The sequence below is a fragment of the Centroberyx affinis genome, unplaced genomic scaffold (genome assembly GCF_046629955.1).
Source record: "Centroberyx affinis isolate AG114_WGS23_722 - 3 ecotype Tasmania unplaced genomic scaffold, CSIRO-AGI_Caff_v1 ptg000801l_1, whole genome shotgun sequence".
Lineage (NCBI taxonomy): Eukaryota > Metazoa > Chordata > Actinopteri > Beryciformes > Berycidae > Centroberyx > Centroberyx affinis.
The window spans coordinates 862681-890197 of record NW_027279405.1 but is presented as its reverse complement, the minus strand read 5'-3'; the positions used below and the strand labels follow the sequence as shown (position 1 = coordinate 890197).

Below are 27517 nucleotides of genomic sequence, written 5' to 3'. Positions count from 1 at the left end.
TTTTCCACGCACGGACCCTGTCTCCTCTCCTCTTCTCTTCTCTCCTCGTCTCTTTTTTTTCCCTCCTCGTCACACTCCTGCGCAGTTCCCTTTCGCAAAGCAACGACATTTGTTCGGCGAAGTTACTTTCTAAATAGTTGACTTTGAAGTTTACTTTTTTTTTTTCCATCCTGGGACATGACCACCATGGCCTCTCCGGCTGCTCCGGCTCTGCTCCCCGCCGCTCCTCTCGGGCACCACCCGGCGCCGAGTTCCGCCTCCCCGGCCACCAACTCTCCGCCACCTGCGGCCACCTCCGCCTCCTCTTCCCCGGCTCCTCCCGTAGCGCACCCGGCGCTGCTTCACCCATTCAGGGCGGACCTCTTACTACCGAACGGGACCCCGATAAACACGGGAGGCGTCCCGGTCTCCGGTGGCGCTAAGCCCGTGTACGCCACCCCGTCGCCGGTGGAGAACACGCCGCAGAACAACGAGTGCAAACTGGTGGAGGTGAAAGGTGCCAAGCTGGCCTCGTTCACGGTGAAAGACACGGAGCTCATCTGCCTGCCCCAGGCTTTCGACCTGTTCCTCAAACACCTGGTCGGCGGCCTCCACACGGTCTACACCAAGCTCAAACGGCTGGACATAAGCCCGGTGGTGTGCAACGTGGAGCAGGTCCGGGTGCTGCGGGGGCTGGGGGCCATCCAGCCCGGGGTGAACCGGTGCAAACTCATCTCCAGGAAGGACTTCGAGACGCTCTACAACGACTGTACCAACGCAAGGTGAGTCGGAGAGGGGGGTGGGACAGGTGTGATGAGGGGTACACTTTTTTTTTTTTTTTTTTGGGGGGGGGGGGGGGGGGGGGGGGGGGGTGAAGCAGGGTGGGGAGAGCGTCTTTCAAGCCCCTGGCGTCGGCGCACATCCGCCCTGCCGAAGTGTCCTTGAGCAAGACACTGAATAAATAGGCAACAGGGGCGCTGGACTGTAGCTGACCCTGCCCTCTGAGCCCCCCAATATTATTCACCCACCTTTTTATCTGAATTTTTTTTTTTATGACATAAATTCCTTTTATACATCCATAACAAAAATCACACTAATATTCCTATAATATTCAATATAACGTCTCAGTGGTACTCAGTAGTGAGTTTGTAATGACTTTATTGTACTTTATGGTATTTAAAAAAAATCTTCTATGGATTCACTATAATATTCCTATAATATTCTTATAGGGATTTATAGTTTTGCTCTGATATTTGTATAATATTCCTCTAAAATCTGTTATAGGATTACTGTGGGTAAGCATCAAACTGATGTAAGTTATACGTGTATAACTAAAATAAACAAACATAAATTAATGCTTTTCTAAAAATATAAAAAAAATATGATTGATTTTTGTTTGTATTGGTGGTTGTGTGCCTGATGTTATAGTTAACCCTTTCTACTTAGCACTTATCACTGCTGGTAGGCCTAATACTAATTACCATTTCAACTGATGATGAACGTGGTGGTGGTGATGATGATGATGATGATAATGAATTTTAGTAATCCTAATATAAACACTCTTCACTCACTCTTAAAAGTTTGCCATTTTAAGTTATGTTATCATAGGCTATCATCTCTCTCTGTTCCCAAAACACACGCACACACACTCTCACACACACATACACACACACGCACACATTGAATCTGACACTGTCATTCTGAGAAATTGATTCTTCACAGAAATTAATTAATTTTCATTTGGCCCCAAGCGGCAGCTTAAATCAGGACAAGCTCACTCACTGATCCCTTCTTCTCTCTCTCTCTCTCTCTCTCTCTCTCTCTCTCTCTCTCTCTCTCTCTCCCTCTCTCTCTCCTTAATAACTCGCTGTCTTATCATATCAACACTCTTTAGCCCTGAGCAACAGAAAAGAGGAGATGATTAAATGAATTCTCGGTATTTATGATGCGATTATGTAAATTAGCTGTTTTGCAGAACTCCAGTGGTGACCAACTACATGGGTCATCAATCCAATACCCGACAGAGATGTTTGGATAAAGCGGGCTAAATTGGCTGGGATTCGTGGCTTCCTGGTGGCTCAGTGTGCTGTTGTGCAGACCACATGCCACTAACAGCATGGGTTTGAATCCAGAGGAGTGTGGATTATCCTTAGTTTTGGGAATTGATATTGTTTGATAGTTAATCCGCATTATTTGGAGCATGAATGATCGCATTTACACCTGGAATTAAAATCCCAGTGTAGATAGAGGATGCATCAAGATTTTGTACAGATAGAGTTCTTGGACCATGTAAAGACACTTACGAAAGACTGGAAACTCACTTTGCTACATTTAAACTACTTTTTCCTTCTATTACCTACTAAGATGGCGAAGGACGATCAGTTTTCTGTCCTTCTCGGGTGTAATCACTCATGTGTTTGAATATGGCTCTGCGTTTGGATTTTCCAGTTCTTAGTGCATGGTTTTCCACCTGTGTTTTAAATGTTTGAGCCCCTTCAAGACAAAATCCAGATGCATCTTCTGGCTGCTTTGGGATTTCTATGTCAGGTGTTAATGGGGTCGTTGTTATACAACCTCTGAAAGTACACAGCCTCCACCGTCTCTAATTATCCACACAACACTCAAACAGCCTTTAGTTAATGAGATCTGAAAACATCACTCGTCTGAAAACTTCAAACGACTTCTACGGTTCTTTGTCTGAAGGCATCAAATGTACTGTGGTAGCCATTAGTCTCACCCCCTGCATCTATCCTGCATTAGTGCTGCAGAAGTTTGCAAGAAATGCCTCTTGTGGCTGGAGCAACATTGCAGCAGCAAAGCAGGTAAAAAGTGGGACTCAAGATGGCTGCAGGAAGCTGGCCTAATAAACCTAGATAAAAGTCCCACATCTCCAAGAACATGATGATACGGCTCTCTGACAGTGTCAGGGCTCAGTGGTTTTTTTGTTACTGATTAAGACAGCCATCACTTATTATTTTCCAGTCCGGTACAGTCAGACAGGCTGGAAGAGAAATAGCAGCCTTGTCTGACAGTTTAACGTGGCTAACAGAACGGTTTACATGGATTCATCCTGCTCATCCTTGCTTGCTTGTTTGTTCGTTCATTGGTTATTTTTTGAAGATCAAAATGAAATGGGATGTTTTGAAGCAGAGATTACCAAAAAAAATGTCCTCTCTCTGCCCTTGTCTCTCCCTCTCCTCTTTGTCTCACTCTTTTACTCCCTCTGTGCGCACACACACACACACACACACACACACACACACAAACACTGACCACTGACTCATCAAACCATGAAGAAGGACTGACTTCATCCTGAGTCAAAGCCTAGTTATAATTCACGCATAGGTGGCACATATGCACACACACACACACACATACACACACACACAGACATACACACAAACACTCTCTCTTCCCCTAAAACACACACACACTCACATGGTCACGCCTGTGTGTTTGCTGGCTTTGCTGGTAAATGACATTAGTTCCACACAGAGAACATGGCGTGTAGGGAGGCAACCTGATCCTCCGTCCTTTTCTTTCTCCCTCACAAAGGAACAGTTTCATTCTCCGTGAGGAACACACATCAAACAGCTCAGGTCAAACCGCGTGTGCGCGCCACTGCGTGTGTGTGTGTGTGTGTGTGCGCGTGCAGGTCTTTCTCTATGTGTGTGTGTGTGTGTGTGCTGTGAGGGCAAACTCCCACACTTACTGTGGCATTCTGTTACTATGCTGTTTTCACTAACCTTGCAGTCTGGGCTAACACAGTATTAACATGATATTGTTTGTGGTACAGAATGGCCAAATCCCACACGCTCCATAAAAGGGAGTGTAATGCAGTGTGGGACGACATCTCTTTTGTTACTTTTTAACAAAGCATGTGTTAATAGCAGCACATGTGGTGTCAACATTTGTTTCTGTTTGCACATCTTTTATGTTATGTAGAGCTGGAACGTAACACAAGATGTGTGTTTTCAAAAAATGATACGCTCTTTTGAGAGTGTGCCTCACAGGGGAAAATTATTATCCTATAGAATTAACAAAATGATGACTTCTTGATACTGTAGACACGAGTTCTCCCATGTGTTTCTTTGCGGCCCGTGCAACTTAGGAGACTTAGAAAGCAGAAATTGAGTTAATTATGAAGCAGGCATGGAATAAATATCGGACAAAAAAAGATTAGCCAAATTAAATGATGAATGATAAATGGCACAAAGTAGCCTACGGAGTGGAACAAAAGCCTGCCCTTTGTGTTTCTCAGTGGCAAACCTAAGTTGGCAGTAGTAATTCGGTGTTGTGTGTGTGTGTGTGTGTGTGTGTGGGAAGGTGGACTCCTCAAAGCCGAGCCCCACCTCTGCACCATAACTCACTGTCAAAGTCGGCACTGGGACGGGGGAGGTGGGCTGGGGGGGGGGGGGGGGGGGTTCAGCTCAACTTTAACCCCCACACTCTTTTGATGTTTTATAGAGAAGAGCATGATGAGATAGAGAGGGCCTCCGCGTCTTCCAGTATGACAGGACTTAATGGAACACACACACGCACACACACACACACACACACACACACACACACACACACACACACAGGCATACACTCTTGACATCGCCCTGACCCTGGAATGTGGGAGAGGAATGCAAGGCGGTATCAGTTTAGGAGATCAGATTCTTGCCATGATCAAACGTTCTGTCTGTGTATGTGAGTGTGTGTGTCTATGTGAGTGTGTGTGTGTGTGTCTTGTCCTGCCTGCCTCTGTCATGACATCATCACACAGGCTTTCCTAATAGGAATAGCGCATAAAGGTTTCAGCCCCTCGATTTGAGAGGAAGATCACAACATCAATCTTCCTGCTTACTCTAACTGGCAACATAAGTCTTGCTGCCCGAAGCGACAGTGATATGATTTATCAAACCGGACCGTGACAACGAATACAGATCCATGTGATAAACACAGATTGAAAGGATCGGAGCATGGGAGCATGGGAGCATGGGAGTTGTAAACGGTGCTAATATATTCAAAACAAAACCTTGTTTGAGCTAGTTCTCTCGCCCCCTATCTCTCCTACGCACACACACACACACACACACACACACACACACACAGACACACACACACACACACACACACACACACATACATACACAGCTGCTACCTATCAGCACCTCAATCCCTCCAAGCCAGTAGCTGTTCCACTGTTTTGACTGTAACACTTCCTCTTCTTTCATTACTTCTCTCTCTCCCTCTGTGTGTGTGTGTGTGTGTGTGTTGGTGAGAAAGAGAGAGATCTGTCATCTTTGTTATGTTTTGTTTCTGTTCCACCTGTGCTAAGCCCCAGCTGCCATGTTTAGCGTTTCATGTTTCAGGTAACACATACACACACCCACACACACACACACACACACACACAAACACACACACACACGAGTGCACATGATTTTACAGTAAGCTTTGGAGGGCAGAACTCAATGTACAGGGCACCTCTTTTAAAAATGTGCTTGTGTGTGTGTGTGTGTGTGTGTGTGTGTGTGTGTGTGTGTGTGTGTGTGTGTGGTCAGAGCGTTGGCATGAGGGAGGACGTCTGGGTGAGATTTTAATTAAAGTTTGAGACAAAGAGGTCATAAGCCATACACCCCCTCTCTCTCTCACACACACACACACACACACACACACACACACACACACACACATACCATATACACAGACTCATACACACACAATGCACTGTTTTCTCTCTTCCCCCTCCTCTCTCTCATTCCATCCCCTCAGCTTGATGACTTTTCCATGAAAGGCTTTTTCATTAATCCTACCTCAGGGAACCGGTGCTCTCCGACTCCACACACACACCACACACACACGCACACACATACACTCACACACACACACACAGAAACCTCCCTCTATGGGTCACTTTGATGTATCAACGCACTTGCAGACTAAACACAAAATGAGGTTCCAGATCTTTATGCCCCCGAAAATGCAACACACACACACATACATATACACACATACACACACACACATACATACACACGGAGGCCATTAATTAGTGTGTGCAAATAAACAGTGGTAAGGGAAAGGGAAGGGGCTGCAGTAAAAAACAACCAGAGTCTTTAGTCTCTGTGTGTTTTATTTCCCCCAATGGTGTGCGCTTCTGTGTGTGTGTGTGTGTGTGTGTGTGTGTGTGTGTGTGTGTGTGTGTGTGTGTTTTACGTGTTTGTCTGAGGTGTTTCAAATCAGTGGCAATGGAATTGTGTTGCTCTGTCTTCAAACTTGAAACCTAAAAATATATTTCCTGCTTTTGTTAAGCACAGTATGCTGCTCTATATGCACTGCAAAAACAATTTTTGGGAACGTACAGTCCCCCACAAGACACACACACACATACACACACAAACACACACACACACACACACACACCTACTCACACACACACACACACACACACACACACACACACACACTCCCCACCCCATCCCTTTAGTGCATTCTTGCTGTCTGTCATTCTTTAATATTGTGTGTGTGCGTGTGCATATGTGTCTGTCTACCTGTGTGTCTGTGTGTATCTCTGTGTGTGTGGGTGCATGTGTGTATCTGTGTGTGTGTGTGTGACTGTGTGTGATATCTGATGTCAGCTGTCACATCCCAGTCGGTCTGGGCCTATAATAAGAGACAATAATAACAACTCATTAAAACCGAGGGCAGGAACTGTGGAGCTCATCGGCTCATCAAATTAACCTTTGAACACTTCATACACACACACACGCACACCACACACACACACACACACACACACACACACACACACCGGTGTGCACTCGCACACACACACACACGCACGCAAGCTACCTGTTTTTCTCACACAGTTTGTCACTACACAATCTCTCTCTCTCTTTCTGTCTCTTTCCATCTTCCCCCCCTCAGCCAGTGGGTGTGTCAACAGGGGATTGGTCCTTTCTGCTGGGTAATTGATGAATTATATGCAATATGCAAATGAGGCGCCATTAATCTCCTGACTGACAGCTTCGTTTATGGGGCCTTAATGACGGCTGGATTAGATTCTAATTAAAATCTGCTCAAAGACACCCCACGCTAGGAAGCTGCTGCTGCTGCTTCTGGTCTATCTCTCCCTCTCTAAAACTCACTCTCTCTTTTTCACTCTTTCCCCCCCTTCTCTCTCTCTCTCTCTCTCTCTCTCTCGGATTCTCCCTATATTTTTCCACCTTTTTTCTCTCACTCTACAACTCCTTGTCTTTCCCCCATCTCACTTTTCATCTCTATCGTCTGTCATCCACTCCACTTCCTCTTCTCCCTTGTTCCTGTTCCTATACCTATTTTCCTTTGTTTTGCACTCTCTCTCTATAGCTCTCTCTTTTTCCTCTTTTGACCCCCCATTTCACATACACATACACAAACGCACACACACACACCCCAGACTCGTGTTATCCCATGTCAGTCCATATGAGAGGAGATGAGCTGCGCTGGTTGTCATTAAGGCTGATGTGGCCCGTGTCATTCCCCTGTCAGGACATTCACACCATTTAGTCAGAGGCAAAGTGATGTCTGACAGCCTTTTCACATACTTCCTCCAAGATTGATTGAGCATGCCTGGCGCAATCAAACCATGTGAATCTGGTATTAGTGTCGTCATCTCAAGTTGTTCCCTTTTATTGAAGAAATCCTTGACATGGTGGGAACAAGAGAATGTGGCTGAAAGAAATTAATGAATAAATGAGGGAAGGAACGGCTAGTGGGTGGACAGAAAGGAGGCAAGCGAGCAAACACAACAACAGTAAGATACTTTATTGATTGATGAATTCCCTTTTCGCTTGCCCCCTTCCACAGTCAGGTCAGGTCAGTAGTGGTTCTCAAACTTTTTGCCTTGCGACTCCTTAAAATGAAACTATGCCTACTCACAACCCTGCATATGCAGAGAGTTGAACAATTCACCCAAAAAATTTTTTTTCCCTTTTCAGGTTGTTTCATTTGATTATCAGCGGAGGCCTCAAGGCTGAAAACTATTCAGTATTTGACAAGAAAAAAGCAAAATAATTGAGAAAAATCTGAAGAATTACACATGAAAATATAATAGAAATATAGTTTTCCTGTCTCATGAATCATCTCACGACCCCCCAAAATTACCTTGTCATCCCCTGGGGGGTCCTGACCCTCAGTTTGAGAACCGCTGTGCTATAGAACAGCTGGTGGGGTTTCAGTGTTTTGCTCGAGGACACCTCAGCAGAACCCAGGTTTGCTGAGTGAAGTACAGTTCCTATAACCCCTTGAATGAAAAATGGAAGAAGTGAGTGAAGTAGAAAATGACTAACGCTGGCTTGTCTTTACTCTTGCAGTTCGAGGCCTGGCCGGCCGCCCAAGAGGCTCCAGACTGTGACGTCGTCAGAGTGCGGGACTCACCACCTGCTGTCCCACAGTGGGCTGTTGTCTGCTGGGATCATGCCCCCTGCAGGTGAGGGCCCAGGACTCACTGCATACACACACACAACACACATGTAGAAAAACACACATGCGTGCACACACAACATACCGTTGTTCATAAAATTAATTTCTGACACCATGTAATTATGGCATCCATTGTGTGCCAGCAGCTCAAATAGGATAATCCAGCATCAAATATAGATGTTTATATTATATAATTTAATGGTTACAAATATATGACATATATTGTTTTCTCCTACTTAAATGATTTATTTCTGTTTATATTCATGATTTTGCTCACAAATCACAGCTGTAATCCATTTATTGTTTTATTTATTTTATTTCACCACTTTTAAGATTATTTACATCCTTTGCATTGAAATATTTATCCATTTATTTGCTGGGTTATGCTATTTTATTCCATTTTCACACATACATATTTGTTTATCTATTTTTTGATTCTCCTATTTTGTTTTGTTTTTTCACTGTAATGTTAATGAGATCTGTTAATCAGCCATCACTGGGTGGATAAATTAGAGCAATCGAGTATCACAAAGCTTGCTAGGTGGATGTGGGTTACTTGGTGTGCCTGGTGTTGCACAGTGCAGAGTTTTTGCACTTGAGTGAGGGCCAGACGAATTTTGGAAAGCTACATGGAAGTCTAGTTTTACAAGTTACTTCACACTGGAAAAAAATGAACTACAGCAAAGCTACCCTCAAGAAAAATATAGTTTTCTTAACTTAAGTTACTTAGAAAAAGAAACTCAAACTGCTTTGTAGAACATTAGCATATATACATCTGCCACATCATATAATACAAAATAATTTGACAAAAATACCACTGATAAGGATGTTAACAAAAATTATGTTTTATTTGAAATAAAGAGCAAGTACTGTCCACTGTGTGTATAATGCCTGCCAGAAAGAGTCAGTAAATTTTGGGTAAAAAAACAAACAAACAATTCCCTTCTTTTCTTTTACACTCAAACATAGTTGGTGGTTGCAGTTGCTAACTACACCTTAAAATGACAAAAAAAAAAAGTTATGATCTACCAAGAACACTTCATAAATTTAATTTAGTTTAACTACTACCAAGCTACTTCAAAATTTAGTTAAACTACCAGTTTAATTACAGGTAGTGAAACTCCCTCCCAAGTCTGCCCACAACAATGACCACCGAGTAAAGACCGGGCCCTAACGTGGATCCAAAAGACTGGAGACTCAGATCAATATCTATCATCCCTGTGCTGCACGCTGCATGGATAACTTGGCCGGGGAGAAGATGTTGGCACTGGGAACACAGACGTCAGTGTTTTAAATCAAACAGAGCATGTTTATCTGCTACCTAGAAGTTATGGCAGCTTAGTGAAAATTGCTCCTTTTCCTTGAGCAGTTTCACTCTCAGTCCCCGGTGGCCAAATTGGAAAGCAGCCGCAGACTTTCACAGTCGAACCATCAACAATTACAGTGATTAGCCAGTGACACGTCAGAGCCTCTGGTCAGACCCACCTGGCAGTTTAGCCACGCCCCTGCCATTATAATGTTGGAGCAGTAAAATAGGAAATAGAGGGAAAGACAGATACTAAATAGGAGAATCAGGAGGAAAATAGATAAATGAGTAAAAATGTGCCATGATTGAATAAAACAGACTAAAAAGACACATAGTTAAATATTTCAGTGCAAAGGATAAAGATAAGAAAATATTTAAAATGATTAATTCAAATAAATAAAACAATAAATTGATTAAAGCTGTGATTTATGAGCAAATACATAGGAAACAGAAATAAATGATTTAAATACAGAGGGGAAAAAATGTTCTTGTATCCATATAATTTATTTTTCCACAGAAATATAAGTGTATTTGTTTAAATATCTGTAATTGATGCTGAAGTATCCTATTTGAGATGCTTGGTGCAATAATAATGTTGTTGAGACATGAAAAAATTCATTCATTTGGGTTATGCTCACTAATAATACTAATAACACTAATATTACTACTTCTACTGCTGCTGCTGCTACTACTAGTACTACTACTAATAATAATGCTAAAATTACTTTTCATGTGCTCTTCACAAATATATTAGAGGATACAATACAAAACAATAGAAATTCTAATAGTTGTTTGCTAACTAATAATTATAGTTAAATAGTAAATGTGAAAAAGAGCAAACAAAAATCACATATGTAGGCATTCATTTTAAAGGAAATTTGAGGAAAAAAAGGCTAAAGTCAGCATTTGAAGAGAGGTGGAATTTACCTGCCTGCATTCTACATCCAAGGTTCATAAAAAATGAGAATGAAGCCTCTCTAAATCTCTTAATCTCTTCAAATGGTAAACTGTGGGGTAGTTTGTTTTTTCATGAGTCATAAATGCGGCCCATAATATCAAGTTTTGCAATTCTTCAGCACTGAGATTATCTGCACCAGCATGGCCTTGGTGTACACACACATTTCACACACACAGATGTAGCCACACTAGAAATCCCAGTCTTGGCTGCATGCGCTGCTTTCAAGAGTGAATTAGTGCTGCATTGTTGCTTCGGCCCTCAGAGGAGTTGTTTGGAAAAATTTTAATTTTGTTCTCCTTTCAGCTGTCGGAAAGTGCAGAGAATGACCTGGCAACCGGCTGAGCGCGAAACACCAGTTTTGTGTTATCATACTTTCCTATCAGTTCTCTAGTTAACAATATTTAAGAAAGAACACATTGCTTAGGTGCAGAATAGATGCATGATGGGGCAACTTGACTAGTATCACTGCTGACACACCTAATTACACACATATCATCAATAAAATAAGGAGGCGGAATTCTGGGAGGCAACCTGTGTGTTGATTGATCAAATTAGCATACACACTGCTGACACATGAAAAACAACGCATAACTTGCAAATTTAGTCTTTTTTTCCCCCTTGAATTAATAGTTCACACAGTCCTCTGTGTGTTGCGTAAGTTTCCTCATCTTTACACTTGTGAAACCCCTTTGAAGCCGATAACGACAGGGATGCACAAGTGTCAATCGGTAAAGATATAAGCCTGTTTTGTACTTGATTCCTGAAAAGTTAACTTTTTGGAGGTTCTCTTAAAATAGCAGTGAACCTATATCTATACAACTCACATGGACTCAGTTGGAGATGTGTGTTTTATCTTTTGACTTTGTAACAGCAGCCTCAGTCAACTGCTACAGGCCATTGTGTTGCTCTTTCCACTACAAACTGTCATATCACAAACAGTTGTGTGTTTGTGTGTGAGCAGGGTGCCTGTTGTGTGTGTGTGTGTGTGTGTGTGTGTGTGTGTGATAGAGAGAAAGAGAGAAAGTAATTGTTGGCACCTCACGGCTCTCAAAGTTGCCCTTGGCTTTGTGCTCTTCACTGCAACCTGATCTTTTCATTCCCCGCCTCAAAAGAAGCCATTTTCTATTAGCCTCTGCTTCCTCTCACTGTTCAAAGGTGCTTGAGTGTGTGTGTTTCCGTGTGTGTGTGTTCAAGAGCATCTTTCTCAGTGGGAAAAGAGTCTTTTTCCACCAAAGGAGAGGGCACGGCGGCAATGTCAACTCTACTGATTAGAACTGGCCACATGAGAGGGGAGGAAGAGAGAGAGAGAGAGCTAAAAGGGAGAATGTGAGAGAGACGGAGAGAGAGGACATTTGAGCGTAAAAGGCAGGAAAAATCTTTGATGTGATCCTCCTTAGTCTCCTTTTCTCGCTCTCTCACACACAGCACACTGGCTTATGTCCTGCTGTGATGCTGACATTTGAAAAGGTAGAGTAAGGAGAGGGGAAGGGAGGAGAGCAGGGGACAGAGGAGCAAAGAGGAGGAGAGGAGATGAGAAGGGATGAGATGAGAAAAAAAGGAACAATTTGTTGTGGTTGTCAAGGTCTAAGGCAGACAGACCACTCACCTCAAACACCCATGTTATCGTGTAAGATAACAATAATAAAAAAAACACTCAGCAGTTTGTTAGAAATGTTTATGATGGATTGAAAAATGTAATTTCTCATCAGAGGGCAGTAAAAGCAATTCAATTGTGGCCAATATCAGGAAATGAAGACTTATGGTTTGTTTGCATTTCCTCCACGTTGTTTGCACAGTTGCTTGGTTTGGTCAGCTTTAATAATTCACTGTGTTTGTCTGTATTAGCGCAAGAGATATTTCATTTTCTTGCTACAATATGTGGCATAAGATGCGGTTTGAGGGTCAAATTACCTACTTAGGTTCATGACGCAAATTCGAATCTGACTCAAGCTCTCTCCCACATGTATTTTGTCACAGTCAAAGTTTGGACACGCCACATTTTTCTTTATTTCTACTATTTTCCACATTTTAGAATAATAGTAAAGACATCAAAACTATGAAATAACACAAATGGAATTATGCAGTGACCAAAAAAGTGTTAAACAAATCAAAACTATCTTATAGTTTAGATTCTTTAAAGTAGCCTCCCTTTGCCTTGTCGGAAAGGCAAAGGCTTGGAAAGAAATTCATACCTAGGCATCAACTTCACTGTTTATATTTGTCTAAAAAACACATTTCAAGCATTTAAGCATAAGCCTTCAGATCAAAATGGCTTTAAGATAATGAAAAACATAGTACATTCAATCATCATTCAAATATGCTGATTTAGTTTATGTTTTTTGTATGTTTCTCTGCTGATAAAGAGCTTCGTTCTGCCTTGAGGGCGAAGCCTCTGCTGCTGAGCGTTGCCCTGTGTGCTTTGCTGTGGGATGCGATGTCCCTGTGTGGGAGAGATGAATGTCTTGGCTTGTTCCTCTCACTGCTGATTCCCTGGCAGACTAAATGGCCAGTGCAGCGGTGCAGGCAGAATGAATGGCCGGCCTCTGTCTTCCCATGACAACCTCCTACCTACCCACCGCTCTAATCCTCCACCGGGGCCATTGATCTGGCTCCTATTGATCCTTTCTTTCTTTCTTTCTTTCTTTCTTCTTTCTTTCTTTCTTTCTTTCTTTCTTTCTTTCTTTCTTTCTTTCTTTTCCTTCCTTCTTTCTTTCTTTCTCTTTCTTTCTTTCTTTCTTTCTTTCTTTCTTTCTTTCTTTCTTTCTTTTCCTTCCTTCTTTCTTTCTTTCTTTCTTTCTTTCTTGCTTTCTTTTCCTTCCTTCTTTCTTTCTTTTTTTCCTTCTTTCTTTCTCTTTCTTTCTTTCTTTCTTTCTTTCTTTCTTTCTTTCTTTCTTTTCCTTCCTTCTTTCTTTCTTTTCCTTCCTTCTTTCTTTCTTTCTTTCTTTCTTTCTTTTCCTTCTTTCTTTCTTTCTTTCTTTCTCTCTTTTCTCTTTCTCTCTCATTCTCTCTCTCCCTCTCTCTCTCTCTCTCTCTCTCTCCCTCTCTCTCTCTCTCTCTCTATGTCTTTTTCTCTCTCTCTCCCTCTGTCTCTGTCTCTATCTCAGGTCTGTCTGCCCTGGCCAAGAAGATCAAGCTGGAGGTGATGGGTGGTTACCATGGCAACCAGCAGCATGGCGGGCCAAACGGAGACAACGGCGATCACAACCCCGGACTGGGTGAGTCTCACACACACACACACACACCCACCATGTTTAATCACAGTCGTATAACACATCTCACGCTTGTTTTCTGAACACATCTGTTATGCCGAATCAATATGACTTCAGCAGCTGTGTTTATGTGTTTGCTACCGAGAGCCAAACCAAACTGATTAAAACCAGGATGTGACATCACCACTGTAGCCTGTACACTTCCTCTGTGAGACCGTGAATGAAAAACAAACTACAGCAGTGATGAGTCACTGCTTTTCATTTACACTGCAGCACAAATGGAGTTATAGATAGACATCTGGGTCAGGTAACTCAAACCATCAAAACATGAGCAACTCAGAGTCTGGGCATGTTTTCTTGTGGTTTTCCTTTTTTTAAGGGCATGAGACATGGGCATCAGAGTAAGGTGATATTTCCTTCAGCTTCAATCGAGATTGACAAAAGAAACCAAATCTGTGTATAATATATTGGAAACAATTATATCCTGAAAAAGTACTGTTGGTCATCTTTTGGCAAAATTGCCCAGCTCTATAGCCTCAAAATGTTGCTTGCGTATCATTAGTGTGTGTAACTCATTACATTCCTCTGTTACTCATATTTAATATTGCATCTGTCTATATTGAGTAACATGAGATCATGATTTACAGGAAGAAAGTCTTTGTTTTTCAGAGTTAAGTGGGCAGTCTGCCCTCGTTTATTTAGTTAAAAATCAGAGATGCATATGGGCACCTAGAGTTCACCTGGTATATTAAGAAGTTTCACCTCCTCCCCCCTCAAATCACCCATGGAACCACAGAAAGCTCCTGGGTTGGGAATTGAATCCCATTGAGTGTTTGGCTGTTGAGATTCAGATCTGCCGTACAGTCACCCAGGAGCAGTCAATATCGCTCAGATTCATGGCTTATATCAATCTAATTTTTTTAGCCATATGGTATGAAAACCCGTTCCCTATAGAACGGCGTCCTGAATACGATACCAGGCTTCACAGTGAAGGGAGAACGCCGGTGGACGAAAACAAGCACACGGGGATGATAGAGAGATGACTAAGATGAGAGGCTGAGGCCAAATCAATAGTCTTCTCTCTAATTCACTATCCTGAATGCAAACGACAACCGCTGGACAATCGATGGGAGAACGGACACACACACACATCCACGCAAACACGCACACACACACACGCACACACATAAACAGTCGTGCACACCGCCCCCACTGTTATCGACAGGTTAAAGCGGCATCAGTGTGTTTAGACAGATGACAGGGCTTATGGAGGTCGGTGTGGAATACGCTATCAACCTGGGACACATACACACACACACACACACACACACAAATGCAAGCACTAATGTGGAACATACTGCAAGCCTCTGGGACAGAAATTAATAAAAATTCTCCTTGTGTTTTAGGAATTCACAAACACATAAAAGTATGGATGGAGTCATTCAGAAAATCACCATGTGCATATGCCCACTGCTCGTTTTTGGCTCTGTGACTGTGTGTGTTTGTGTGTGTGTGTAGTATTTTTTTTTTTTCTTTACCCACGTCTCTAAACACTCCCAGTCTTAAGCATTGTTTACCATTGTATATACTCAGTTAGACTGCCAGCATCTGTGCGCAGTTAGGTGGCATGGTTACCACCAGCCATTATAAACCTGTAAAGCTTAATCACTGTTAATGATAGAGTCAACTGGAAACACACACACACAGACACACACACACACACACACACACACACACACACATACACACACACACATACATACACACATAAGCATGATGTGTTTTTCCATACTGCCACCCACGGCCTTATGGGAAGGGTAGGCCCCTACCGGAGCTTAAACCACTACAAAGGCAATCTCAGATTACACACACGCACACATTCACAAATGCTGAGTGTGACACCTTATGGGCCGGGGGAAGAGCGGGAGCAGCCATTTCTGCATTTAACAAGATCTTCTGGGAAATTTACAGTAACTGTTTGTTTACAGTAATGGTTTGTTTGGATAAACATAAGAGAGGCACTTTGACTTTTGATGTTCTTTAATGAAACATAAGAGAGAGAGAGAGTGATGGAGAGAGGGGCGAGAGAAAGTGGAAGAGAGAGAAGGAAAGAAAGAGACGCAGCGGGCAGAGGAGGAGGAGGAGAAGGAGAGAATGAGTGTGAAAAAGAAAGGAGAGAGCGGGGACAAAAAGTGGAGCGCTGGTTCCTAACCAAGGCTTAATATTTGGAGTTGGCTGCTAGTTGATTGTCTGAGCATCTGGTTATTTAGCTCCATTCAGACAGATCTTTTGTTTGGATTGGTTTCTGCTCTGGGCAACAGAAAGACTAATCTGCCAAATGCACAAAGCACTGCACATATGTCCAGCGAGCCCGATTCATAAAGTCAATGCCCCACTCTTCCTTTCTTACTTTTCTTTCTTTTCCTTTTCTTTCTTTTCCTTTTCTTTCTTTCTTTCTCTCTTCCTTCCTCCCTTCCTATTATTTCCTCCTCCCTTTTATTTGTTTTATTTCATCTCTCTTCTTTGGAGAGGCTTTTTTTTTTTTTTTTGATGCCGTGCACTCGTTCTATTATTTGCGACAATTGTGCGGAATAGAGTCCAAGATTTTTTCCTTTGTGTTTATAATTACCCAGCGTGCATTGCTGGCCCAGCACCAGCACCGCCATCAGCTCCTTTTGTTCCACTTCCTCCCTGTGTTTCTTTTGTTTTTGTTTTTCCTTTTATTAAATGATAAATATTTATGTCATTTTCTCTCCCCAACAGGATTGTTTGTTTCATGAATAGAGGGACTGAAACGACACACTAGGGTGCTGTTGAGAGGAAGGATTTTCTTTAAAGATAGTGGATGATTGTCTTAAGAGAGGAATTCAAACACCAGATTGTCTAAGATAATAGGAATTTGGTTTGAACAACTGAAAATGTGTTGGATTATCATCAAGAACTCAGCGGCGGAAAAGGAAAATCAACTAGTTTTTCTTCATTCCTGAGAAGTTGAGTTTTTGCAGATGACGCTCGCTGAATGCATCTGAAGCTCTGAAACAACATTGGTCTTCACTGACTTCACATCCATGTGCTTTAACTGTGAAGCAGCAGGACGGGTGTATGACAACCTTTCTCGGTGTCATGTCTCCCTCCCCTCTCTCACCTCTCCTTTCTTTTCCTCTGCCCTCCCTCCTCATCTATTACTACTCCTTCCTACACCCATCCTTTTCATACTCTGCATCTCTGAACACCCAACACACACACACGTACGCACGCAAACACACACACACAATGTCCAGTGGTATGTGGTTTAGAAGCAGAGCAGTCATCCAGATAACGTTGACATCACAGAAGAGTGATATTGGAGCGCAGTTTCAATCCCGCCATCAGAGAATCAAGAGACGCGCAGGCCTTTCAGTTCAGTTCACTCTGCAGGACTGAGTTGCCTTTTAGTTGCGATCGGCTGGGGAACAGGGGGACGGAGAGAGGAGAGAGGTGAGAGCTGACGCGAACGGGACAGAACAGAGAGGCGAGACCCGTTTCATGTTGATGGGTTGATGGGTGGATGGGTGGTGTGGCTTTGATGGCCTCCAGACAGAGCTGCTGGTTTGACCTCTGCCTTATGAGGAAGCAACAGACCATTTTCCTAGCTTGTTTATTCCTCTCTTATATCTTACTGTACTCTACTGTTCTATTCTCTCTGATTAAGTTCTATTCTGTTCTCTCCCAGGTCTGGACCAGCTGCCCTTTATGATGATGTCACATCCTCTGATCCCGGCCAGCCTGGCGCCGGCTTCCGTTTCCATGGCGATGGGCCAGATGAACCGACTCAGCACGCTGGCCAGCATGGCGAATGTGGCACAGCTCCACGCCAACCCCCCCGCCAGGCCTCCCACCTCTGTCATTAAGGTGAAGTTAGAGCCCCATAGGCCCATTGGATCAAACCACTGGGACCCCAGTCTCTCATTTATGTTCTGGTCATTTCCATCCATGACCTTGTATTGAGGAAAGAATTCAGCGTTTTGTTGCGTTTTGTTCCAAAATGAGCAAACCGTCATTTGAAAAAAGTGACATCTACTCTTACAAAATAATTCCTAAACTAAAACTAGAAGGCACTCGGAGGGCACAAAGCTCCTCCAGCACTGAACAATTCTCCAACTTGCTCTAACACCCAAAGACATCAATCCTATCACTTACATTTTATGTTAAATTGAGATCCTGCAAATATACAGCACCCTTTGGAATCAAGTCTCTATCTCTGCTAGTTTCATGGATATGGCTAAAAAACAGTAATTGTCTAATGGCGGAAATCCCAGATCTGGATCACCACCAAAATCTAATCAATTGTTCCTTGGCTAAAGGCCTGTGTGTCCACCGTGGAAATCCGTTCATAAGTTTGAGATATCCTGCTGACAGACACACAAAGTAACTAACTGGAGTAAAAACATAACCTCCTTGGCAGAGGTAAAAACAATAGGAACTTCTATTAAAGTAGCCATGCAGGTCACGAACTTTGCTTACAACAGTTGTTTGTCTTCTGTCTGGCTGTCTCACCTCTGCTTAGTAGTATTTTGGAGGATGGGATCATCATAGGTATCACCATTTTCATCATTAATTCAAGTATCAACATTTTTCCTAAATTATCGAATTTTAGAATGATGATATTACCAGGTGTTTCATGATGTAGGCGTCAGTACCTCATGAAGGTATGATCTTAAATCATATCTTGCACAGTAGCAGGAAATACTGTCACTGTGGATATCACTGATCATAATTTCAATGATGTAGTCCATTGTTTTTCAAACACTGGGCTGGGTCCCAAAGGCGGTTTGCAAGGCTGATTGAAATGGGCCCTCAAATTTTCCTGGCGAAACTGGAATCCAAACAATAGCATATTATTATTCCTAGCCTTTCCAAGTCCCTACAATGTAAGGTAGGCTTTTTTTTATTTAGACCAGTTGATTAGTAGACTACATAATTACCTGAAAAGTAACATTTGATTCTTCTTTTGATGAAACTTTTGAAAACCATAATTTCCATAAGATTTTGCTTTATTATTGTTGTTGTTGTTTGGTAGGAGCGAGTTCGGGACAGCCCCTCCCCTTCTCCCTCATTGGAGGAAGCTCAGATGTCATCCAATCACAGCAGCAGTGTGTCGAGTTCACCGTCTCACACAGAACGCACTGCAGAAACCACACGTACGTACTTACCTGTCTGATCTGCACACAGCCATGTGGAGCGTAACTCAGGTATTCTCACAGGCTGCTTCTCGCATGAAGGAAAATCTTGTTTTCAGTCAACCAAGAACTACAACAATACCTGAATTTTTGAGTTTTCTGAGATATGATCTTTCTGACTTTGTCTTATGTCTTTTTTTTTTATACTATGTCCAGACCCACTCCATGACGGCCTGTCTTCGAGCCACAATGTGTTAGGACACTCCCCCAGTGTGGTGCAAGGGGCCAGAGAGACAGACGTGGCTTCACTGGAATACAGCAAGGACAACAAGAGGAGCCACGCTGACAGAGGTAAGGCAGACCTGTGGCTTCGTAAATATCTAATGTCTTGCCTTGTCTCTCTGAACTGTAAAAATAAACCACAAATTTAGCAACCACTTTTATCCTGTATTAGATGATTTTAAAATATTGTAGGTTAAATTATTCTACATCAGAAGCAGATGATTTTGATGGTTTTAAGAAATGTCACTTTTTTTCATGAGGGTTTACTTTACTGGAAACAAGTGACATTTCCAAGCATTTCTTTTATTTTTCTTGTTTAATCATTATTTCTTTAACAAATCATATAGCCATGGAAGAAAGCCTATCATCCCACAGTACAGCAAGCATCCAGTTTTTCTGAGCTTCCTCTAAAGTCCGAGAAATTGTCATGTTTAGATGCTTTACACTGAGCATCCATCCATGTACTTTTGTATAGTTGGCTATTCGTGGATTTATAAACTTGTGAATGTAGTGGGATAGCTGCCTAAACACTTTACTCTCCCGTTCCTGAATATTTTATGGAAGAGAGGCGGCTCCAAACAGGTTGAAATGAAAGAAATATCTGGTAACAGGTCGATATGGATTCAGACGTCTCAGCCTCCTCTCAGCCTCCTCTCCGCCTCCTCTCAGCCTCCTCTCCTCCTCGCTGTCGGTGGCCCCCCTGGCTTCCTGCGGAGAGGAAAGACAAATAATTCTGCGAAACAGGGCTCCATTAGACCGGGAAGCGGTGTTACATTAGTGAGCCATTTGCCGGGCCGCGGCCTAACGAGCCAGGCGGCCTCCCGCGCTCTCAGCTGGACCTCATCTGCATAACGACCGCCTCCCTGTCGTTAGGGCCCGCGTTGCCACGGTGCTGCAACGTCAGTTGTTTGGTTCTCTCTGTCAGGGAGGTTTGCATTAGCTTAATGAGGACTGCTCAAGGACAAACAGTCAGCAGAAATCTACAGCGAGAGAGAGAGAGAGAGGGAGTTTGTATGTGTGTGCGTGTGTAAATGTATTCTGGTACTGAATAGCATTATTCAGTAATCGAATCTAAAAATCACAAAGGCTTCCCAGGTAAGGTTTGAGATGCTGTCAGAGATCTGTGAACATATTGACAAAGCAGTGATGGCACCAACAACATGAGTGCCATGCATCACACATCACATTTATGTGATTGATTTTCAATTGATTTTCCTGTATGCAAATGAAGCGCATGTACATTCACTGGATTGCACACTTTTGTGTTTGACCTAGAACATCACAGCCTAGGTTTACCATGGATTGAATAGAGCTTCAAAGAGCACTTCACTGCTGTCATTCTGTCAATCCGTTACACACATACCCACACACACATACACACACACACGCACGCGCGCACGTGTGTGTGTGTGTGTGTGTGTGTGGGTGTGTGTGGGTATGTGTGAGTCGGTTTTGCCTGTGTGTGCTGTTTCAGTGGTCTTTGAACAACGTATCCATGCAGCAAAGATCAGAGGCCATCCCTGACACCTCACTCCCATTAACCAAACATCAGCAGAATTTTATTCTCTCTCTCTCTCTCTGTGTCTCTCTCTCTCCCTCTCTCGCTCCCTCCCTCCCTCCCGCTCTCTTCCGCTGACTGGCAGTCTTCACGTGGCGAAGTTCATTAGCCCAGGGGACGGGCGGGAGAGGAATGAGAGAGGGAAAAAAAGAGAGATGAAGTTGGGAGAAAAGGGAAAAACAGACAGTGACCTTGGTTAGGGAGATGTGTAAATGATCAAACGAGCTGGCAGCTCTGTGTGTGTGTGTGTGTGTGTGTGTGTGTGTGTGTGTGTGTGTGTGTGCGTGTGGGTGTGTATGTATGCACGAACGCGTGTGTGTGAGTGTGAGGTAAAGTAGGCGTAAAACAGTAACTCAATAAAGGATCAGTCACATCCAAGGAGCCTGGGGAGCCCACGCTGCTGACTGCGCAGTTCAGGCGGCTATGAATGTGTATGTATGTGTGTGTGTGTGTGTGTGTGTGTATAAGTGTGTGTGTGTGTGTGTGTGAGCCACAGGAGTGTAGTTGGATGCCCTCCGCTGAGCTCGCCAGCACCTGCTAATTACCTTTCTCTACAGAGCAATGCTTTTAGCAAGAAAGAGAGAGAGAAAGTGGGGTGGAGGGGAGGGGAGGGGGAGGGGGAGGGGGGGGGGTGTTGCTTCTCATCTGTGAAACACCTTGAATGTGACAGTTGCCAAGACGTGAGGCCGAGGCGGAGGAGGGGAGGTGGGTGGATTTGGAGCAGAAGATGCTGTGGTCAGCTAAGTGGAGAAAACACCGTCATTTGTCACAGACACAGAAGCGCCGTACATCACATCGCACGTTCGCGCTCGTCTCTGCTCCGGTAACGGGACGCACTCTCAGGACGTCTTCGTCCTCGTCGGCTGGGACGACTCTAAATGTGTGAAGTGTGCAACTGTGTGATGTGAAAATAAGGCAGAAAATGGCTAATCTTCAGCTCCCTCACTGTCATGAATTGAGAACACACGGCTCTCAGGTTTATAGACAGATGGTCATCCATAATGCAGCTTCTTAGCTGTTTTTATGTGAGATGTCAAGCCGTGATGTATTATCAATAGGCATAGTGCCATCTAATAAAGGATAACCACATTTTCAAAACCCCAAACCCCAACCAGGACTTGTGTGTGTGTCTGTGTGTGCGTACATACCCACACACAGTGATTTGTGAGAACATCTTTTTCTTGTTGGGTTTGATACATAAAAAAAATTAAATAAATGTGTTTATTTGTTTATTATTAGGATCCCCATTAGCTACTCTTCCTGGGGTCCAAAGCATAAAAGCATAAAAACAAGACATAAAACTTAACATTTGCTTACATTGCACTTGACTATTTCTGTACAGTACGTTCTTTACATTGCTTAGACTTGTGTTATTATAGAACAATTAGAATATCACAATCAACAAAAGGTGAAATTAAAAAAGAAGGAAAATTGGTGTTGGTGTGCTATAAAATAATGAACATTTACAGTCAGCCTTGATTTCATAGTGTGGCTGAGATACAGGATGTTATTTGCAGACTTGGAACAAACAAACACTAGCATTCTCAGAAAAAATATATCGATCAGGAAAATCTTAATGTTTAAAGGAGAGGTGGTGACAACTGGTCACACCAGTCTGGGGCACAGGGAGAAGCATCACTCCTTTGCATTTATAATGTCTGCAAATGTAATCCTCAGTCACGCTCCATGTCTCTCTCTCTCTCTTTCTCTCTCTCTCTGTCTTCCAGATAACAGCTCCTTGGCTACCCAGACAGTCAGAGAGGGCTGCGATAGACAAGTGTACCAGGGGCATAAAGCATTAGCAGGCAGGGAGGGCTGTGAGCGGGGAGCTTACCCCGGACAGAAGCTCCCCGCAGGCCTCCACCACACTCCCTTCATCTTCCCCGAAGGCCTGTCCTCCATAGAGACCCTGCTCACCAACATCCAGGTGAGGCTCTGCCGGGGCTTTATTATTATTATTATACCCTGCGATGAATAGGAAGAGAGATGAGACACTCTCTGGGATTTCCTGAAATTGTTAATGGCAGACTGAGCAACACCGGTGCATTGAGGGTATGCAGTAATTGGGATGGGCATGTGCTGACCTGCTTCTCAGAGTTTATATGTCTTTGTTACATTGTAGAAGAGTCACAATGCAACATACTCACTGGCTGGATTTTCACAGGAAAAAAATATTTCTAACCTTATCTGACCCAGATGTGATGGCACTTCCATTTTTAGCATGCAATTAAAAGATCAGATTTGACTTCCGTAAGATTAAAAGTCTGATTTTTTTTTTCACCGCCGTGTAAATCCAGGAAGTGTTTTTTTTCTTTTTCTGGCAGTTATGATATTTACACCAGTGTAAAACACTAGACTAAACCAAAACAAAGACCCTCATTTGAGTGTGTGAAAATGTTCTTGTAGTATTCATGTTGGATTACAACAGTGAAGGAGAATGGCTTCTATTATGCCTTAATGCTAAATATGAAAAGAGTGTGAAAAACATTTAAATGGAGGCAATGAAAGAGTTTATTGCTATATGCTTATGCTTACTATGCTTTGTAACCTAACTAATCTGCACATTTTTAACAGATGCTGCCTGAAGAAGAGCAAAATTCTTGACGTGTTGCTGCTGCATTTTTATTTAGTAGTCTTTTCATTTTTACACTGAAGTGGCTTCCGCTCTCTCTTTTTGTATTTTATGCTATTCAAGTTAAAATGTTCTTGATCTTGAACATTTTGAAAGATGCTGCCTTTATCAAAATGGTCTTCAGTATCAAAAGAGAAAATATCCACTTGGAGATGAAGTGAATTGAGGTTTCCCCTTTGGTGTATTTCTGAAATCTTGGAGCAAGATGAGCATCTCTGTTTTTCAGTTCAATCTCACACACCTCTGCTGGCTTTTGTTCGGTGTGTAACCTGTTGATGTGTGTGCCTGTGTGTCTCCAAGCAGGGTCTGCTGAGGGTTGCCATAGAGAACGCCCGGGCACAGGAGAAGCAGGACCAGCTGGAGAGGACAGAGCTGAAGATGGAGCTGGTCAGAGAGAGGGAGCTCAGAGAGACCTTGGAGAGACAGCTCAGCGTGGAACAGAAAAACAGAGGTACACTGCACCACGTTAACCATCAGACAACAGGACGTCCTGTGGCTTTAGAGGAGAGACTAGAGTAGAGGTAGGGGAGGGAGAGCTCAGGTAGAGACTCTGAAGAAACAGCTCACTGTGGAGCAGAAAAACAGTGTAGAGCAAGGGCTGAAACATCTTTCACACAGCATATTTTCCAGTGTTAATAAGTGATGATTTTTCAATGGCAATTACTTTGAGTTGACAAGTGTTGATTCTAAAGATGCTTGTCCACTCATAGAGCTGTTATGGCTCTGGGGCGGCTGTTCAAAGCGATCAAAAGTGTTAAATTAACACAGATGGGTGTTGACTTCTACAAACACTGGCATGCCGTTGACTGAGTTAAATTAACACTGCCGATTTTCAGCTAACAGAGGGTGGACTAATCCAGCCAACAGAGCTTCCAATAGCTTTAAAGTCGGATAAGGAAGTGGAGACACCTATTTTACTCCTTAAGAACAGACCAAGTAAACTGTGAGCTCTTTGGCTTAAACTCAGTCAACCAGCAGCTTATTGGCCTTACTGACAACTATAAGTCTAAAACTATAAGTCTAAAACAAATACCCCAGGGCTTATAATGCATTGCCCTCTCCTTTAGACCCTCTTCAGTGTTTTTGATGTAAAGATCCAACGATCAGGTTACAATAGAGAAAGGAAGCAGTGAGAGCACACAGAAACATAATCAACAATTTCTGACAAAAAAAGACACAAACAGAATTATTTGGATCATCAGAATCATGTTATTTGCTAAGGATGTTTACCAGGTATTTGATTGAAAAAAATCACATCCTTTGCTCTTCTCCTTGTCTATCCTTCTTCTTCTATGGTCCGTCAGTCCTGATCCAGAAGCGCCTGAAGAAGGAGAAGAGGAGTAAGAGGAGACTACAGGAGGCCTTGGAGGAGGAGGTCAAACTCCGTGACCAGGCAGAACACAGCCTGCTGCACACCGCAGACACACCCACAGGTACGCCGGCAGACGAACACACACACACACACACACACACACACACACACACACTTTTTCAAGCATAGCATACAATCATGAACCCTATAGTAATTTCTATTTTCACGTAGCATTGAGCTTTATAGAGTTATCATAGCCAGCGTAATTCTAATTTTCATATTAAATGTCACCAAAATGTCTCCAATCCTCTGGCTCCAGTGCAACATAGCCTTGTGACTGTTCATTAGCCTCTAATTAAGTATCTTAATTAATTAATGACCGAACTACAGGCCATCAATCATCATTTGCCCCTCCCCTCACAGACTCAGTGACCCAGGAAGTAGATGGGAGCAGCCATGACGACAACAGGACGGACGCCAAGGCAACGGTACAAGGTACAGGTGTCTGATTGGCCAATTTCTGTTTCCTCTATGTTGTGACAAAGGCTTTATATTCTGTTCAGTAAAAATGTTGTAGCAATGTTGTAAAATGTTGTACTGTCACTGCTAAAACCTTCCATCACCAAATGTCAACTTTAAAGGAATTAAGAAAAAAACATGCTTTTCAGAGTAATTGCCATGCGTTTTTGAAATATATTTTGATTGTGTCTCATGATCCAATGAAACTCAATTCATGATAGAACATATAAACCTTTAATTCAATTGAAATTCCAATCGCAGCAATATCCTTATTTTTAAAGTTGTTCTCAAGAGATGAGTGACATGGGCTACATGCACTTTGATCTTGTGGGTTTGAGTCTGGTTCTTGAAAAAGTAGGAACTCTTTCTTTAAAAAGAAAGTTATGTATATCATCATGTGTGAAGGCACTGCAGCAGGTTTGTGGAAATTTCTCAGTGAGTCGACTCCCATGCCGACCTGAGAACGCCAGTTCAGTGTGACAAGATGATTGCAGTTCTTGTCTCAGTTTTTCTTTTAAACTTAATCTATTAAGGATTTTCTCTAAATATACATTTGTCAAATAAATTGTGATTGTAACTCATGGTGGTAAATTCAATAGCTCCTGTCTGCTGCGCTCTGTCAACACACTTCATTATTTCACCTGCCCACTGCTTTTGATGCTTAACTTACCAGTCTACTGGAAGGGCTTTCGAAGATTTCACAGGGAAACCAAGCCTGAGAAATTGAACCAAATTAAATGAAGCATGAAGCGGTTCACTGGGGCTACTGTTTTAATGGAGACAGGCGTTTAATTTATTTATTTTTGCTTGCATTATTGTCTTCGCAGAGATAGATTAATGAGAAAATCCCACATGTAACATCTTTAACGGACAAAAAAGAAATGGCTATGATCTCTACCCCGGCCTCATCAAAAGAGTGCATGGTTCCAACCCACCTCTGCTCCGCACGGTGCCAGGGCAGCCATACCAGACAGCTAGCTTGTTCAAAGGCAATTTTTAATTGAATGTCAGTGAAGCAAGAAGAGAACCGGCCACTAATTAACGGCTGTCTTAATTGTCCTCGTGACGAGTTTGTTTGGACATCATTTGCATAATTAACACCCAGTAATAAATCATTTAAAGGGGAATTGTCTGTCAGACAGCGGGGCAGGATGTGGTTCCTTTGTGCCAGGAAGTTTTATCGCCAAAAACAGGGATCTGGGGCCAAAAACACTTTCCGCCAAGCCTTACTTACTAATGATCTTTTATTAATGATCTTTGGTCAGGGCTGTATAGGACCCCGTCCAATATTTATGTTAATGAATTAACAGCATACAGCATTGTTTCCCCTACTGTTGAGCAGTCAGGGTGGCCCACGCCGCCTAAAGGAGCGAACACGCTGTCTAATTTCATTACAACTTATTTCAATAGAGGGTTTTGATGTCACATGGTCTAAATTTTGGGTCAAAGTCCTTTCCGCTGCACCAAGAAGGGTTTCTGCGGGGAAAACTTGCATTCGGTCCTACTGATCATTCTGTGTGTTTATCAATTTGGTTTTCTTTGTGTATTGCAGAGGGCAGAGTGTTCCTGCAGAGTGCCGGGATGTACTGAAGACGAGATGAATGGATGGATGGATGGATGGATGGATAGATGGATGGATGGATGGATGGACGGTTGGATGAATGGATGGAAAGAAGATTAGGAGAATCCAGCGGTGGACAGAGGGACGAAGATGCATCATTTATGAGACAACCGACAGGCATGCTCAGTCACACAGTGGCATCTCCGCTCCCCATCGGTCTCCAGATACACACACACACCTCCACCCAAACTTCCACTGTCAGATCAAGAGGACGACCCTGTGTTTTTTCAAGGGTGACGTTTGAACCTCTTGTGTTCTCTTGTTTAATTTATTGCATTTATCACCAGATTCTGGCTGTAGTGGAAACAATACTTTATTCTGATGTGTTTGACCGTGTTTTCTTTCAAATCAAGGTTTTTAGATCCTAGATGAAGATGATCATAGTTGTTTTGTCAGTGCTGTATATCTGGACGCAAATGATGAATATAACTTGTAACAGAGTTGTGTATATATATATTCATCATTTTTGTTATTATTATCAAAAACATAATGGCATGTTGTACAGTCAGTAAATGACTTGTATTGTGT

General features: G+C 42.8%; 1 protein-coding gene across 1 annotated transcript; it reads left to right on the top strand.

Annotated features, from left to right (window-relative positions):
• LOC139644892 (dachshund homolog 1-like) lies at positions 1–27477 on the top strand. The gene is made up of 11 exons (XM_071520424.1): positions 1–761; positions 8325–8440; positions 13802–13912; positions 17619–17797; positions 18966–19086; positions 19282–19416; positions 22633–22832; positions 23841–23988; positions 24842–24970; positions 25240–25344; positions 26921–27477. The coding sequence occupies exons 1-11, from the start codon at positions 178–180 to the stop codon at positions 26956–26958; spliced, it is 1866 nt and encodes a 621-aa protein (XP_071376525.1). The 5' UTR covers positions 1–177; the 3' UTR covers positions 26959–27477.
• Positions 27478–27517: the final 40 nt, after the last annotated feature.